This window comes from Dama dama, chromosome 31 (assembly GCF_033118175.1).
Source record: "Dama dama isolate Ldn47 chromosome 31, ASM3311817v1, whole genome shotgun sequence".
Lineage (NCBI taxonomy): Eukaryota > Metazoa > Chordata > Mammalia > Artiodactyla > Cervidae > Dama > Dama dama.
This window is the reverse complement of record NC_083711.1, coordinates 59,316,805-59,334,222: the sequence shown is the minus strand read 5'-3', so window position 1 is coordinate 59,334,222 and position 17,418 is coordinate 59,316,805. Positions and strand designations below refer to the sequence as shown.

The following is a 17,418-nucleotide window of genomic DNA, read 5'->3' as shown; positions in this document are numbered from 1 at the left end:
GTTCAAAAGTCTGTCCTGTATTTCTGTGTCTCTTTTTCTGTTTTGCATATAGGGTTATCGTTACCATCTTTCTAAATTCCATATATGTGTGTTAGTATGCTGTAATGTTCTTTATCTTTCTGGCTTACTTCACACTGTATAAGGGGCTCCAGCTTCATCCATCTCATTAGGACTGGTTCAAATGAATTCTTTTTAATGGCTGAGTAATATTCCATGGTGTATATGTACCACAGCTTCCTTATCCATTCATCTGCTGATGGGCATCTATATTGCTTCCATGTCCTGGCTATTATAAACAGTGCTGTCATGAACATTGGGGTGCACGTGTCTCTGTCAGATCTGGTTTCCTCAGTGTGTATGCCCAGAAGTGGGATTGCTGGGTCATATGGCAGTTCTATTTCCAGTTTTTTAAGAAATCTCCACACTGTTTTCCATAACGGCTGTACTAGTTTGCATTCCCACCAACAGTGTAAGAGGGTTCCCCTTTCTCCACAGCCTCTCCAGCATTTATTGCTTGTAGACTTTTGGATAGCAGCCATCCTGACTGGCGTGCAATGGTACCTCATTGTGGTTTTGATTTGCATTTCTCTAATAATGAGTGATGTTGAGCATCTTTTCATGTGTTTGTTAGCCATCTGTGTGTCTTCTTTGGAGAAATGTCTGTTTAGTTCTTTGGCCCATTTTTTGATTGGGTCATTTATTTTTCTGGAATTGAGCTTCAGGAGTTGCTTGTATATTTTTGAGATTAATCCTTTGTCTGTTGCTTCATTTGCTATTATTTTCTCCCAATCTGAGGGCTGTCTTTTCACCTTACTTATAGTTTCCTTTGTTGTGCAAAAGCTTTTAAGTTTCATTAGGTCCCATTTGTTTAGTTTTGCTTTTATTTCCAATATTCTGGGAGGTGGGTCATAGAGGATCTTGCTGTGATTTATTTTTGCCTATGTTCTCCTCTAGGAGTTTTATAGTTTCTGGTCTTACATTTAGATCTTTAATCCATTTTGAGTTTATTTTTGTGTATGGTGTTAGAAAGTGTTCTAGTTTCATTCTTTTACAAGTGGTTGACCAGTTTTCCCAGCACCACTTGTTAAAGAGGTTGTCTTTTTTCCATGGTATATCCTTGCCTCCTTTGTCAAAGATAAGGTGTCCATAGGTTCGTGGATTTATCTCTGGGCTTTCAATTCTGTTCCATTGATCTATATTTCTGTCTTTGTGCCAGTACCATACTGTCTTGATGACTGTGGCTTTGTAGTAGAGTCTGAAGTCAGGCAGGTTGATTCCTCCAGTTCCATTCTTCTTTCTCAAGATTACTTTGGCTATTCGAGGTTTTTTGTATTTCCATACAAATTGTGAAAGTCTTTGGTCTAGTTCTGTGAAAAATACCGTTGGTAGCTTGATAGGGATTGCATTGAATCTATAGATTGCTTTGGGTAGAATAGCCATTTTGACAATATTGATTCTTCCAATCCATGAACACGGTATGTTTCTCCATCTGTTTGTGTCCTCTTTGATTTCTTTCATCAGTGTTTTATAGTTTTCTATGTATAGGTCTTTTGTTTCTTTAGGTAGATATACTCCTAAGTATTTTATTGTTTTTGTTGCAATGGTGAATGGTATTGTTTCCTTAATTTCTCTTTCTGTTTTTTCATTGTTAGTATATAGGAATGCAAGGGATTTCTGTGTGTTAATTTTATATCCTGCAACTTTACTATATTCATTGATTAGCTCTAGTAATTTTCTGGTAGAGTCTTTAGGGTTTTCTATGTAGAGGATCATGTCATCTGCAAACAGTGAGAGTTTCACTTCTTCTTTTCCTATCTGGATTCCTTTTACTTCTTTTTCTGCTCTGATTGCTGTGGCCAGAACTTCCAACACTATGTTGAATAGTAGTGGTGAGAGTGGGCACCCTTGTCTTGTTCCTGATTTCAGGGGAAATGCTTTCAATTTTTCACCATTGAGGGTGATGCTTGCTGTGGGTTTGTCATATATAGCTTTTATTATGTTGAGGTATGTTCCTTCTATTCCTGCTTTTTGGAGAGTTTTAATCATAAATGAGTGTTGAATTTTGTCAAAGGCTTTCTCTGCATCTATTGAGATAATCATATGGTTTTTATCTTTCAATTTGTTAATGTGGTGTATTACATTGATTGATTTGTGGATATTAAAGAATCCTTGCATTCCTGGGATAAAGCCCACTTGGTCATGGTGTATGATTTTTTTAATATGTTGTTGGATTCTGTTTGCTAGAATTTTGTTAAGGATTTTGGCATCTATGTTCATCAGTGATATTGGCCTGTAGTTTTCTTTTTTTGTGGCATCTTTGTCTGGTTTTGGAGTTAGGGTGATGGTGGCCTCATAGAATGAGTTTGGAAGCTTACCTTCATCTGCAATTTTCTGGAAGAGTTTGAGTAAGATAGGTGTTAGCTCTTCTCTAAATTTTTGGTAGAATTCAGCTGTGAAGCCATCTGGTCCTGGGCTTTTGTTTGCTGGAAGATTTTTGATTACAGTTTTGATTTCCTTGCTTGTGATGGCTCTGTTAAGATCTTCTATTTCTTCCTGGTTCAGTTTTGGAAAGTTATACTTTTCTAAGAATTTGTCCATTTCATCCAAGTTGTCCATTTTTTATTGGCATAGAGCTGCTGGTAGTAGTCTCTTATGAGCCTTTGTATTTCAGTGTTGTCTGTTGTGATCTCTCCATTTTCATTTCTAATTTTGTTAATTTGGTTCTTCTCTCTTTGTTTCTTAATGAGTCTTGCTAATGGTTTGTCAATTTTGTTTATTTTTTCAAAAAACCAGCTTTTAGCTTTGTTAATTTTTGCTATGGTCTCTTTAGTTTCTTTTGCATTTATTTCTGCCCTGATTTTTTAAGATTTCTTTCCTTCTGCTAACCCTGGGGTTCTTCATTTCTTCCTTCTCTAATTGCTTTAGGTGTAGAGTTAGGTTATTTATTTGGTTTTTTTCTTGTTTCTTGATGTAAGCCTGTAATGCTATGAACCTTCCCCTTAGCACTGCTTTTACAGTGTCCCATAGGTTTTGGGTTGTTGTGTTTTCATTTTCATTCATTTCTGTACATATTTTGATTTCTTTTTTGATTTCTTCTATGATTTGTTGATTATTCAGAAGCGTGTTATTTAGCCTCCATATGTTTGAAGTTTTAACAATTTTTTTCCTGTAATTGAGATCTAATCTTACTGCACTGTGGTCAGAAAAGATGACTGGAATGATTTCAATTTTTTTGAATTTTCCAAGACCAGATTTATGGCCCGGGATGTGATCTATTCTGGAGAAGGTTCCGTGTGCACTTGAGAAAAAGGTGAAGTTGATTGTTTTGGGGTGAAATGTCCTATAGATATCAATTAGGTCTAGCTGGTCCATTGTGTCATTTAAGGTTTGTGTTTCCTTGTTAATTTTCTGTTTAGTTGATCTATCCATAGTTGTGAGTGGGGTATTAAAGTCTCCCACTATTATTGTGTTACTATTAATTTCCTCTTTCATACTCGTTAGTGTTTGCCGTACATATTGCGGTGCTCCTATGTTGGGTGCATATATATTTATAATTGTTATATCTTCTTCTTGGATTGATCCTTTGATCATTATGTAGTGTCCTTCTTTGTCTCTTTTCACATCCTTTATTTGAAAGTCTATTTTATCTGATATGAGTATTGCGACTCCTGCTTTCTTTTGGTCTCCGTTTGCATGAAATATTTTTTTCCAGCCCTTCACTTTTAGTCTGTATGTGTCTCTTGTTTTGAGGTGGGTCTCTTGTAGACAGCATATATAGGGGTCTTGTTTTCGTATCCATTCAGCCAACCTTTGTCTTTTGGTTGGGGCATTCAACCCATTTACATTTAGGGTAATTATTGATAGATGTGGTCCCGTTGCCATTTACTTTGTTGTTTTGGGTTCACGTTTATACGAGCTTTCTGCATTTCCTGTCTAGAGAAGATCCTTTAGCATTTGTTGAAGAGCTGGTTTGGTGGTGCTGAATTCTCTCAGCTTTTGCTTATCTGTAAAGCTTTTGAATTCTCCTTCATATCTGAATGAGATCCTTGCTGGATACAGTAATCTAGGTTGTAGGTTATTCTCTTTCATTACTTTCAGTACGTCCTGCCATTCCCTTCTGGCCTGGAGGGTTTCTATTGATAGATCAGCTGTTATCCTTATGGGAATCCCTTTGTGTGTTGTTTGTTGTTTTTCCCTTGCTGCTTTTAATATTTGTTCTTTGTGTTTGATCTTTGTTAATTTGATTAATATGTGTCTTGGGGTGTTTCGCCTTGGGTTTATCCTGTTTGGGACTCTCCGGGTTTCTTGGACTTGGGTGGCTATTTCCTTCCCCATTTTAGGGAAGTTTTCAGCTATTATCTCCTCGAGTATTTTCTCATGGCCTTTCTTTTTGTCTTCTTCTTCTGGAACTCCTATGATTCGAATGTTGGGGTATTTCACAGTGTCCCAGAGGTCCCTGAGGTTGTCCTCATTTCTTTTGATCCTTTTTTCTTTTTTCCTCTCTGCTTCACTTATTTCCACCATTTTATCTTCTACCTCACTTCATAATTGTTTTAAACATTTCATTAACACGAGTTTTGTTCATCTCCTTTCTTAACTTTGGTGGTTTTAGATAATTATGGCCAAAAAAAGAGACATACTTGATTTTCAACCTACATATGAACCTCTTACTGTTGATGAAGCACTTTATCATATCCCATGGCTACATAAAGACCAAGAACATATAAACTTTATTCAGGTAATATTTGTATTTCCTGCTAATAATATCTCTAATGTGCCAATAAATGCTCTTTTAAAAATTAAAGGTCTAGCCATGATACTCTTTGTTATTTGTGATTACCTATAGAGTAAAATCAAAATCAAAATCCCTTTGAATGACATGCAAAGTTCTCCCATAATCTGCCCCCTGCCTATCTCTCCATCTTTACCTTTAGTTATTTTTATGTCATGTACCCCAACTCAGAGGGTAAAGAATCTGCCTGCAATGCGGGAGGCCCAGGACCAATTCCTGGGTCAGGAAGATCTCCTGAAGAAAGCAATGGCTACCCACTCCACTATTCTTGCCTGGAGAATTCCATGGACAGAAGAGCCTGGCAGGCTACAGTCTGTGGGGTCGCAAAGAATTGGACATGGCTGAGTGACTAAACACTTTCACTTTTGTTTCCCTCATGATACTCCAAGAACTTTATGCTTTTTAAATTCCGTTCTGTGAGTGCTATTTACTGATTGTAAAATGCCCTTTGTTTTCACCTCCCACCCCACCCCACCCCCCCAAACTGCCTCTGCTCATTTCTTCTCTGGAAACATTCTCTAAAAAGCAGGCTTTAGAGTCAAATACCAGTAAAAGACCAACCTGTGGTCCATCCAGAGTTTGGAGGACCAAAGATGTCACCATTGCATCCAGTATACACCTTTATTATAGCATAATTATATTACATTACAATTATTATCTTTACACCTCTCCCCCCTTCTATAATACTTACCTCATCAAACTTTTGACTACTCAGTGCCTATCATGTTGTATCTCACATACTGGGTGTTCAATAAGTGTTTCTGGGATGAACAAATAAATGGATTTAACCTGTTCTAATAACATTTTTCTATATCTAGTAAGCTCCAAAAGACCAATTATATTTTTTTTCACCTGGTTAAAATATTTTGAATGATTGAATTTTTGTTACTTCATCTGCTGTTTAGAGCATGAGTATGTCTAAGACATATATGTGCCATTAGCTTGTATCTGTTCAGATTATTTTTCATCCAAAGAAATATTTTCACCTTTCCATACATTCTAATTCTTAAGTTAGATTGTTTTCTAATTTGTGTATAAATACCCCACCTGAAATTACATATATTCATTAATATCCACTTTCTCTTTTTTAGCCATAATTCCTATTTTCTCTTACAAATTTATTACTAATACAATGTCTCAGATATTTTTGAGTAATATTTACTTTAAAAGCATAAAACTTTTATTAAAATGTAAACTCTAATCACTGCTAAAATATTATTTGTAGCTTATGTATTTGGTGACATTTCCTAGGAAAGATCCAGAGTTGTAACATTTGATTGTGGAAATGATATATTTGAAGAAGGTGATGAGCCTAAAGGAATTTATGTAATTATTTCAGGCATGGTAAAGGTAAGGCAGAGATATTTATAAATGCACTTGTGAGCATTAGTTAAAAACATTACATAATTGAGAATAAATATCTTTCAATGCTAAGAACTCTATTAATCCTTTTTTTAGGACAGCAGCTACTATCCAAACAACAATTATCTTCCTCAAACACAATGAATAACACCAGCTATCACTTGTTAAGCCATACTTTCCCATAGATAACAAGAAACTTTAAAAGGATCAGCATTAAGGTTGAAAGTTATAAGTTGTTATTTATCTTATATTTGAGTTAGGCATTTAGCTATTCTATGACAGGTATTAATTGGTTGAGTTGGTAGAATCAAAAGGATGAGAGTATTTTAAGAATGTTTTGTTTCCAAGTCATTGCTAATTTAATAAATTCACTTTAACAGTTATAAGTAATACATATTTTCAGGCAATGTGCAAGTATTTAAAATTGTTAAACAAAGGGAAAAGCCATAAATCAAATAGTTTTGGTAAGTTAACTGGTTCATGTATTTTTTTTTTTTTTTTCTTTCTTTCTTTGTTCTTGAACAGCTTCAAAGATCAAAGCCAGGTTTGGGAATTGATCAAATAATCTGGGAGTCAGAGGAGAAAGATTACCAGATAACTTATACAGACTTTGTGATCAGTGGGGCAGTAATAGGAGAGCTAAACTGCTTGACTAATGCACCCATGAAATATTCTGCCACCTGCAAAACAGTAGTAGAGGTCAGAAAATGTCAACTTATGTCTTATTATTATAGCTTGTTAAATATCTAGTACCAAATTTAAAGTTATTTTTGTATTTGTTTATGTTTGTAGTCTAGTGAACATATTTTAAGAAATAGGAATAATAAAGAAATAAAACTTGTTACAGAATCTTATGTACACAATGTAGTGTCTTAGCAAAAATGGCTTGCAAAAGTTAATCTACCATATTGGAACAAGGATTTAACCAGAAAAACTGGTTATGTGAGATGTCCCATGGGAAATTAGATGGGATATGTTAAATGTGAATACCATAATTTGGAGGGTAAAGAAGGGAAAAAGTCAAAGAGCTGGGATTTATTAACAGAAAGTTGAGCACAGTGAACAGAAGTTTCTGACACACAAGTCACAACAAAATCCTCAAAGCAACAGGGGCTCTCACTGGCCTAATGTGAATTCAAAAAGAACAGTGACTGTAAACAATAAAACCACAAACATAAAAGTTCATAAGTTGATAATGGTATCAAGTTTTTTATTTTAAAAAGATTGCTAGGATATCAACTTATATCTCTGAAAATGGATTGCTTATTTTAAAAAAGAAATAATTAAACATGTATCCTGCCTTTCCTCTATGAACTCTTTCAAGGAAACTACAAAAAAAAAAAAAAAAAAAGATGAGGAAAATTGTTCTGTATAGAAGAATTCAAGCCAATAAATGTAGAATAAACGAATTAAAATATCTCCATTTAGCCAGCCCTAATGAAATAATGGACCTATGCAATAACCACCAATTGATACTAAGACTGCCAAGTGGAATGTTAGTGGAACACTTTGCAATGGAAACCACACTAACGTCACCTGCGGGCAATCCTGGCATCACTAACATAATGGCAGCTGGGCACCGCGTGCATCACAATCTGATGCAACAGGAGTGCTGGCACCCTGGACTCTTCTTGCGCAGGAAAGAGAAACCTGGAGCCTCTAGTTCCAACCAGTTTACAGAAAATTCAGGAAACAAGTTAACCAACACCAAGAGAGGATGATTAGCTAAATCTAGACTGTGGGATGTCAACAGGCCAATAACCCATTTATTTTTTAACAAATCAAAGGAATGAAAAGGGAAGAGGAAGGAAAGGAAGAAGAAGGCAAAGGAAATTTTGTCTCTATCATTCAACAATGCATATTAGAATATTTATAAGTGAAATTATATGATATCTGACATTTGCATAAAAATACTCTGGCCTTTTGCTTCTGGATATAAGGAAGTTACTGAGAATACAGTGGCACACTTACCATAAATAACCATAACTTGACAAAATATATGAGGCAAATATTTTCAACCATTGGAAAACAGGACGTGTTGAGTCTGGAAACCTCAAGAGAAGAGAAACTCACGAGATAAGCTCCACATCCACCTTCACTCTCTGACTGGGGCAGTTTCTGACCACAGTTCACTAAGAATCCAAGTGGAAAATAATGATCCTGCTGAGCTGAGATGGGAGAGGTTAGAAACTGTGGCAGCCAGAGAAGATTGGAATCTGTAGAGCAGGGCATAGGATCAGAGTTCACAGAGGGAGACCTGAGGAATCTATGGTCCACAATTCGTTGGTTGAGGGATAGGCTGCAAATGCACAAGGTAAGACAAAACTAAATTACCAGATTGCTAAGAATGAAACAGAGATGTTAAAAGTCAAGGAGTGTCAGGGATTTGAGATATTTTAAGATTCTGTCTTGATAGAAAGGAGACACTTTTTAAAACCTCCGGCATACAGGTGAGCAACCAGAAGGAATACACCTTAAGAGCAAATATCATGGCCTAGTAAGACTATCTCTAAATTTACTAAAACAAGCCTGAGAGCAAGCCCTGGCAGACTTGTTTGGAGGTTAAGTACCATGAAATTACACAATCATGGAAAATGCCTAGAGTTTTCTACTGATTAAACAAAACAAATCATAAAACACAACCTATACAAAGTCAAGGTCATCAGACAGTAAATGAAGGGGTCTACTGCAACAAACATCAACAATGATCACAGGAAGATAACAGAATCTGGAATATCAACAATTTATCTTCAGGAATCATGAATTACTAAGCAAGCAAAGAGGCATGAAAATGTGACCCTGAATGTGGAAAAGGGGAGTGGAACAACACTGAAATTACCCAGACTATGGACTAAATGAAGACACTAAGGAGCTAAGAAGAGATTCAAAGGACTAAAATGAAACATGTTCAAGCAACTAAAGAAAAATGTAATCTTTATGAAAGAAGACACAGGAAATATTGAAGAATCAAATGAAAATTTTAGAATTAAAAAGAGTAGTTTGGGGATGGCAGTAAAAAGGTCCAGAAAGGAAAAATAACCCACTAATAAAGGCAAATATATAGTAAAGCCTGTGGATCAGTCAATTAAGTTATTACAAGATTAAAAGACAAAAAAATTGTAACATCAACTAAGACTAGAATAAATAGTTAGGGATATGACATCAAAGACATAAAACCTGGGAGAAGAGAGTAAAGAAAGTAATTTTAGGATATGTTTGAACTTAAATGACTATCTGTTTAAAACAAGTAGATCTAGTTACAGGTTAACATATATGAATGTGATGGTAACCACAAGTCAAAAACCTACAATAGACACACATAAAGCTAGAGGAGAAAGGAACAAAGTGTACCTCTAAAGAAAATCATCAAACCACAAAGGAAGGAACTAAAAAAGGAGAAAGGGGCAGAGAAGAACTGCAAAAACAACCAGGAAACAAGTGGCAATACGCACACACCTATCAGTAATCATTTTAAATGTCAATAGGCTAAATGCTCCAGTCAGAAGATATAGGTTAGGTAATTGAATAAAAAACAGTGCTGATTACCAGAGACTCACTTCAGAGCTAAAGATATACACAGACTGAAAGTGAAGGGATGGGAAAAAATATTTCATGCAAATATAAATAAGAAAGCTTTGTATCAATACTCACATCAGGAATATAAACTTTGAAACAAAGTATTGATTTATTAGGAATGTTAGGTCCATGAATCAAGGTAAATTAGAAGTGGTTAAACAGAAGATGGCAAGAGTGAACATCGACATGTTAGAAATTAGTGAACTAAAATGGACTAGAATGGGCAATTTTAATTCAGATGTCCATTATATCTTCTACTGTGAGCAAGAATTCCTTAGAAGAAATGGAGTAGCCATCATAGTCAACAAAAGAGTCCAAAATTCAGTACTTGGGTCCAATCTCAAAAATGACAGAATGATCTCTGTTCATTTTCAAGGCAAACCACTCAATATCACAGTAATCCAAGTCTATGCCCCAACCAATAAAGCTGAAGAAGATGAAGTTGAACAGTTCTATGAAGACCTACAAAACCTTCTAGAACTAACACCCAAAGAAAATGTCCTTTTCATCATGGGGGCCTGGAATGCAAAAGTAGGAAGGAAAGAGACACGTGGGGTAATAGGTAAATTTGGCCTTGGAGTACAAAATGAAGCAGGGCAAAGTCTAACAGAGTTTTGCCAAGCAAACACACTGGTCATAGCAAACACCCTCTTCCAACAACACAAGAGAAGACTCTACACATGGACATCACCAGATGGTCAATACCAAAATCAGACTGATTATATTCTTTGCAGCCAAAGATGGAGAGGTTCTATACAGTCAGCAAAAACAAGACCAGGAGCTGACTGTGACTCAGATCATGAACTCCTTATTGCCAAATTCACACTTAAATTGAAGAAAGTAGGGAAAACCACTAGACCATTCAGGTATGACCTAAATCAAATCCCTTACGATTATACAGTGGAAGTGACAAATAGATTCAAGGGATTAGATCTGATATACAGAGTGCCTGAAGAACTATGGATGGAGGTTTGTGACATTGTACAGAAGGCAGTGATCAAGACCATCCCCAAGAAAAAGAAATTCAAAAAGGCAAAATGGTTGTCTGAGGGGGCCTTACAAATAGCTGAGAAAAGAAGAGAGGCTAAAGGCAAAGGAGACACAGATTAATGGAACATGACAGAGAATCCAGAAATAAACCTATGTACTTGTGGTCAACTAATCTAAATCAAGGCAAAAATATGTAATGGAGAAAATACAGGCTCTTCAATGTGTTGCTGGGAAAACTGGACAGCTACATGTAAAAGAATGAAATTATAACTTTTTCTCACATGAAATACAAAATTGAAAGTGAATTAAAGACCTAAATGTAAGGCTGTAAACTGTAAACTCTAGAAGGGATCGTAGGCAGAACACTCTTTGACATAAACCATAGCAATATTTTTTTGAATATGTCTCCTAAGACAAAGGAAACAAATGCAAAAACAAGCAAATGGTACCTAATTAATCTTAAAAGCCTTTCTGTGGAAAAGGAAACCATTGACAAAATAAAAAGGCATCCTATTGATCAGTAGAAAATATTTGCAGATTGCATGACCAATAACAGATTAATATCCAAACCACATAAACAGCTCATACAACTCAATATCAAAACAACTCAATTACATAGTGGGCAGAGACCTGAATAGATATTTTTCCAAATAAGATATACAGAAGGTCAACAGGCACATGAAAAGATGTTCATCATTGGTAAATATCAGAGAAATGCAAATCAATATCACAGTGAGTTATCACCTGTGTCACAATGGCTGTCATCAGAAAGTCTACAAATAACAAATATTGGTGAGGATGTGGATGAAGGGAACCCTCTGAGGTCTCCCTGGTGGCTCAGTAGTAAATAATCCACCTGCCAATGCCAGAGACACAGGTTTGAGCCTTGGGTCAGGAAGATCCCCTGAAGAAGGAAGTGGCAACCCACTCCAGTATTCTTACTTGGGAAATCCCATTGACAGAGGAGCCTGGCAGGCTGCAGACCATGGGGTCACAAAAGAGTCAGACATGACTTAGTGACTAAACAACACCACCATCAACCTACACTGTTGGCAGGAATGTAAATTTGTGCCACTTTGAAAAACAGTATGGAGGTTGCTCAAAAAAACTGAATATAGAGCTATCATATGATGCAGGAATTCTGCTCTTAGCTAGGTATGTGAAGAAAATAAAAACATGAATTTGAAAAGATCCATGTTCCCCCATATTCACAGTAGTATTATTTATAACAGCCAGGATGTGAAAGCAACCGAAATATCCATCAACAAATGAATGGATAAAGAAGATTTGAGATACACACACACACACACACACACACACACACACACACATATAGTATTACTAAATGAAAAAGAATGAAATTATGCTATTTGTGACAACATGGATGGACTTGGAGGGTATTATATTTAATGAAATTATAGGAAGACAGAGAAAGACAAGTACTGTAAGTTATTACGTTTATGTGGAATCTAAAAAATAAAACAAGTTAATATGACAAAAAGGAAACAGATTTACAGAAATGGAAAACAAAGTAGTGGTTATCAGCAGGGAGAGGAAGGGAGCAGGACAAAATAGGGCACCCAATTCAGTATTCTAGCTTGGGGCTTAAGAGGTACAAGTCACCACGTGTGAAGGATATATTGTACAGCACAGGCAATAGAGTCAATACTTTGTAATAACTTTAAATGGAGTATAATCTATAATAATATTGGATCACTATCACACCTAAAACTAATAAAATATTGTAAATCAACTATGCTTCAGGATTTAAAATTGGGCAATGGATTTGAACAGATACTTCATAAAAGAATATATAAATGGCCCATAAACATATGAAGAAGATGCTCAATATCATTAGTGCTCAGGGAAACACAAATTAAAATCATGATAAGGTATCCCTGTATACATACTACATTGGCTAAAAATACATAAGTTGAACACACAGTATTAGCAAGGATGTTAAGCAACTGAAATTCTCATACATGGCTAGTTAAAGGGTAAATATTACAGCCTCATCTGAAAACAGTTTAGCAGTTTATTATAAATACACATTTACTATATTACCCAGCAAATCTACTCATAGCTGCTTACCAAGAGAATTTAAAACCAACAAACACAGTCTCTTGTGTCTTCATAGAAGCTTATTCCTAAGAGTCAGTAGTCTAATTATTGTTAGTATCAGAATTTTATTACTGACCAAAACATTTGCTCCCCCCAAATAATGTTTTTAGAAATACTTATGTCTTTAGTTTAAAGGGTTAAATGATCTTTGATTCTTTGTTTTCTATTTTTTCAGAATCTATAAGAATAATGAAGTCTCATTAAATCATACAGCCTTTCAATACTTAGTATATGACAAGAGTGTACAAATATTTACTAAATAGATACATTTATTAGGTTTCCAGGCAATAAAATGAATCTGCATAATTTAAATATTATTAGCTTTAATATTACATGTATATAAGAGAAAATCTCATTTCAATGAATCATGAATGCACAGAATGAAATAGTAAGTTGATATCCTCTTTTTTCCAGACATGTTTTATCCCCAAAAATTACTTGTATGAAGCTTTTGAAAAATTTTGTCCTCACGTTGAATACAGAATGTGGCTAAAACTTGGACTTTCTATTACTGCCAAAAAAATCAGGGAACATTTATCTTATGAGGTAAGAGGTGCTTATGTGAAATTGTCCTTCTCTCTGAATGAAAATGAACTAAAGTATTGTTAGAAATTAACTATTTAGGAATTTATATTAATCTTTATAAACAATAGACTACAAAATTGTATTTTTCTTAGGATTGGAATTACAAGATGCAATTAAAACTCAGTAACATTTATGTAAAAGATATACCAAAGAACACCAAAACTGATATATATGATGAAACAGTCATTTATGTCATCCTCATCCATGGAGCTGTGGAAGATTGTCAGTTACGAAAAGCTTATAAGGCTCCTTTCTTAATTCCTATAACATGTCATCAGGTAAAGAAATACTGATTCATATCTTCAGGTCAATATTCCGTTTGTCCAACAATGAGTTAATAGTAGAAAGAGTGTCACTTTTCCACCTTCCCATTCTCTCCCATTCCCCTACCACTCCATGAAGGCATGCACAGCATACACACTCCAAGTTCATTGATTGCTTTAGCACTGGGTAGCCCAAACACCAAACTGTTCCTATTCACTATCAATGAATCAGGCCAAGTTATACATTTTGACCACAGTTAGATTTTGGTGCAATTGTAAATAGCTAAAGAGGACCTATTCAGTTCATGTACATATTCCAGAACTACTCTCTCTGGATTATATCAACAGTGCTGTAAAAAGGTTCTTTCAGTCCTAAGCTGAAGTTGAGTATTACTGGTTATTTCTTCAGCTACTTTGAAAGTGAGTGTAAAAATAAAGGACCTTCTCATATTAAGCTGTTGAGTTACGTGTGTGCTTAGTTGTTCAGTTGTGTCCAACTCTTTGCAACCCCGTGGATGTAGCCCACCAGGCTCCTCTGTCCATGGGATTCTCCAGGCAAGAATACTGGGGTGGGTAGCCATTCCCTTCTCCAGGACCTGGGTCTCCTGCATTGCAAGCAGTTTCTTTACTGTCTGAGCCTCCAGGGAAGCCCAATTACAATGAAAAGCTGTGCCGTGAGAAGAAAGAGAGAATGAAGGAATATCATAGTATATGTGTGTGTTTGTGTGTGTATGTGTGTGTACCAGGGTAGAGTAAGAGAGGCACATGTCTGGGGGAATCAGAGGACACATAAAATACTTCTAAAGAAAGTAAATTGAAAGAGAGACCTAGAGTTAATTAAAGTAAGCATATTTTTAGGCAACTATGACAGAAACAGTGCTAGATGCTAAACTGATCAAAACAAATGAGTCTTGCAACTTGCCCTCAAGAGATCTCTCAACCAAGCAAAAAGGAATATATAAAAATAGATACATGAATGTTTACAGCTATGATAGAAATGCTTAAAAGGTAAATATGAGACACAAGAAAAATATGTTGGAGGTAAGAGGAATCTTGAGCTGAGAAATGGTCATAAGAAAATTTTCCACGTGGATACCACTAATCTGATAGCCAGTGAGAGGAAGTGAAACACTATTTTTAACTATGGTACTCCCTTCCGCTATTCCTGAATATGTAATAATAGGACTTAGTTAGGGATGCTGGATTGGGAATTTAGATAACCAAGAAAGGGATTCTTTAGGCAGCCCAAACCTGCCCAACTCTGTCTACTGTCCTGGGCATAAGGCTCTCCTCACTGTGGGTTTGGATTTGAAGATGTCTTGAAATCCGTTGACATTCAGACTTTCTTTCTGCCACATAGAAAAATACTCTGGGTGATAGTTTAAAGGGTCATGGATGATTAAGTCTTCACTATTTTTCTCATTTGTAATAAAAATGGACAAAATAATTTAAAATCAGTGAGAGTATATAGAATATTGACTTTCACAAAACTAACATATCCAAGTATTTAGCTATATCTAATGTCTATTTGGGCTTCCCTGGTGGCTCAGATGGTAAAGAATCCACCTGCAATGCGGGACACCTGCGTTCAATCCCTGGGTTGGGAAGATCCGCTGAAGAAGGGGAAGGCTACCCACCTCCAGTATTCTGGCCTGGAGAATTCCATGGACTGTACAGTCCATGGGGTTGCAAAGAGTCGGACAGAACTGAGCAACTTTCACTTCACTTCACTTCAATATCTATTTACAATGTCAATTTTCAGGCCCAGATATTTAGAGAGGGTCTGCGATAGTAGCTTACTAGAGAACATTTGTTAGGTTTTTACTTAGAAATTATCTTGTAATCTGTTGACTTTCAGATACAAGGCACTGAAGATTTCACAAAGGTAACAATTGTTCGAACTTCGATTTATTCGAAAAGATTCAGGTGGAAGACTAGAAAGTATATAGCGTCACATAAACCAGCTGATCCAACAACATCAGGTATGTAAGTTAGAATTCTTTGAATAATTGGGAACTTATTTTTCTTTTATGAAATAGTCCTATAGTATTTGGAAACTTGCATGCACTCTGCCTAAAGTATTGAGAAATCCTTTTAACTGCCATATTTGATATCCAATATGTGAATTATGACTGAGAATATCTAAGTTATAGTTAGAAATTATTCTATATTTGATCTATAAAATAAATACATAATTATAATAGGTATCATATATTATAAACATTATAAGTATATAAAAATAATATGAAGAAAAGATTGATGAGGAAATTTCTAGTTCTTTCCAAAAGTTAAAATATTTTATATAGCAGTAATAATGAAAATGTTGTTGTGTTGTCTGAATAACAGAGATATAAATCATAGAACTGAATAAATAACCTTGCTGCTGCTGCTAAGTCACTTCAGTCATGTCCGACTCTGTGCGACCCCATCCCTGGGATTCTCCAGGCAAATAAATAACCTTATTATAAGCCTATTCTCCATACAAATTTTGCATGAATGAAACTGAATCATAATATATATGATTATTTAATAACTGCTATAAGCTATTAATTAAAATTTGGAAAATAAATTTGAGATAGTTTTAAAAATTGAGTTATATTTGAATTATGGAATCAGTCATTTCAGTTCAGTTCAATTGCTCAGTCGTGTCTGACTCTTTGCGACCCCATGAATCGCAGCACGCCAGGCCTCCCTGTCCGTCACCAACTCCCAGAGTTTACTCAAACTCTTGTCCATTGAGTCGGTGATGCCATCCAGCCATCTCATCCTCTGTCGTCCCCTTCTCCTCCTGCCCCCAATTCCTCCCAGCATCAGGGTCTTTTCCAATGAGTCAACTCTTTGCATGTGGTGGCCAAAGTATTGGAGTTTCAGCTTCAGCATCAGTCCTTCCAATGAACACCTAGGACTGATCTCCTTTAGGATGGACTGGTTGGAATAAATATTCTTTAATATTTTTCATTTCTCTGAAGGAGACATTGTTCTAAATTTAAGAATACAGAAATTAATTCTAAAATTCTGTGTTGATAAAAATATTACCAATCAAGAGATCAACAAAGGACAGTTCATGGAAGAAAAGTTTTATTGAAAACAAAATATAGACAAAGTTCAACACTACTAATATTTAAAGAAACAGAAATTAAATATTAGCCTATTTCATTCATGAGATTTTTAAAGAATTATAATGACTAAAGCTCAAAAAATGTAGTGAGTGGAAGAGAGGATTAAGAGAATGTATGTATGTATACTTAAGCCTGATTTATGTTGTTGAATGCAGAAACCAACAGAACATTGTAAAACAATTATCCTCCAATTTCTTTAAATGTAGTTTTTCTGATATACATTCTTATCTTGACACAGTACCAATTGATCAAATAAGTTTATCACAAGATTCCAAAAGCCCTAAAAGCATTTATATCCCTTGCTTAAATAATGTAATTTCTAAATATGTCAATTATATCTCAAAAAAAATAATTAATAATATAATTTCTAGACATTTATTGTAAATAAATAAAGCAAAAAAGTAATTAAGGTAATTAAGCATTATTTATAAGAATAAAAATTAGAAGTTATCAAAATGTCAGTACAGTAGTAAAGATTAATAAAACTAAAGCTGGTTCTCTGAGAAAATAAACAAAATTGACAAACCATTAGCCAGACTCATCAAGAAAAAAAGAGAGAAGAGTCAAATCAGCAAAGTTAGAAATGAAAAAGGAGAGGTACAACAGACAA

The 17,418-nt window shown here is 35.2% G+C and overlaps 1 protein-coding gene across 1 annotated transcript in view; it reads left to right on the top strand.

The window, feature by feature from the left end:
* The window catches only part of SLC9C1 (solute carrier family 9 member C1), a 111,762-nt gene that overhangs the window by 79,524 nt on the left and 14,820 nt on the right, over positions 1 to 17,418 (top strand). The window contains exons 20-25 of the mRNA XM_061134241.1: positions 4,613 to 4,738; positions 6,044 to 6,142; positions 6,680 to 6,853; positions 13,256 to 13,387; positions 13,519 to 13,704; positions 15,548 to 15,671. Of these exons, the coding sequence (XP_060990224.1) occupies positions 4,613 to 4,738; positions 6,044 to 6,142; positions 6,680 to 6,853; positions 13,256 to 13,387; positions 13,519 to 13,704; positions 15,548 to 15,671 (841 nt within the window). The remainder of the gene's footprint in view (positions 1 to 4,612; positions 4,739 to 6,043; positions 6,143 to 6,679; positions 6,854 to 13,255; positions 13,388 to 13,518; positions 13,705 to 15,547; positions 15,672 to 17,418) is intronic.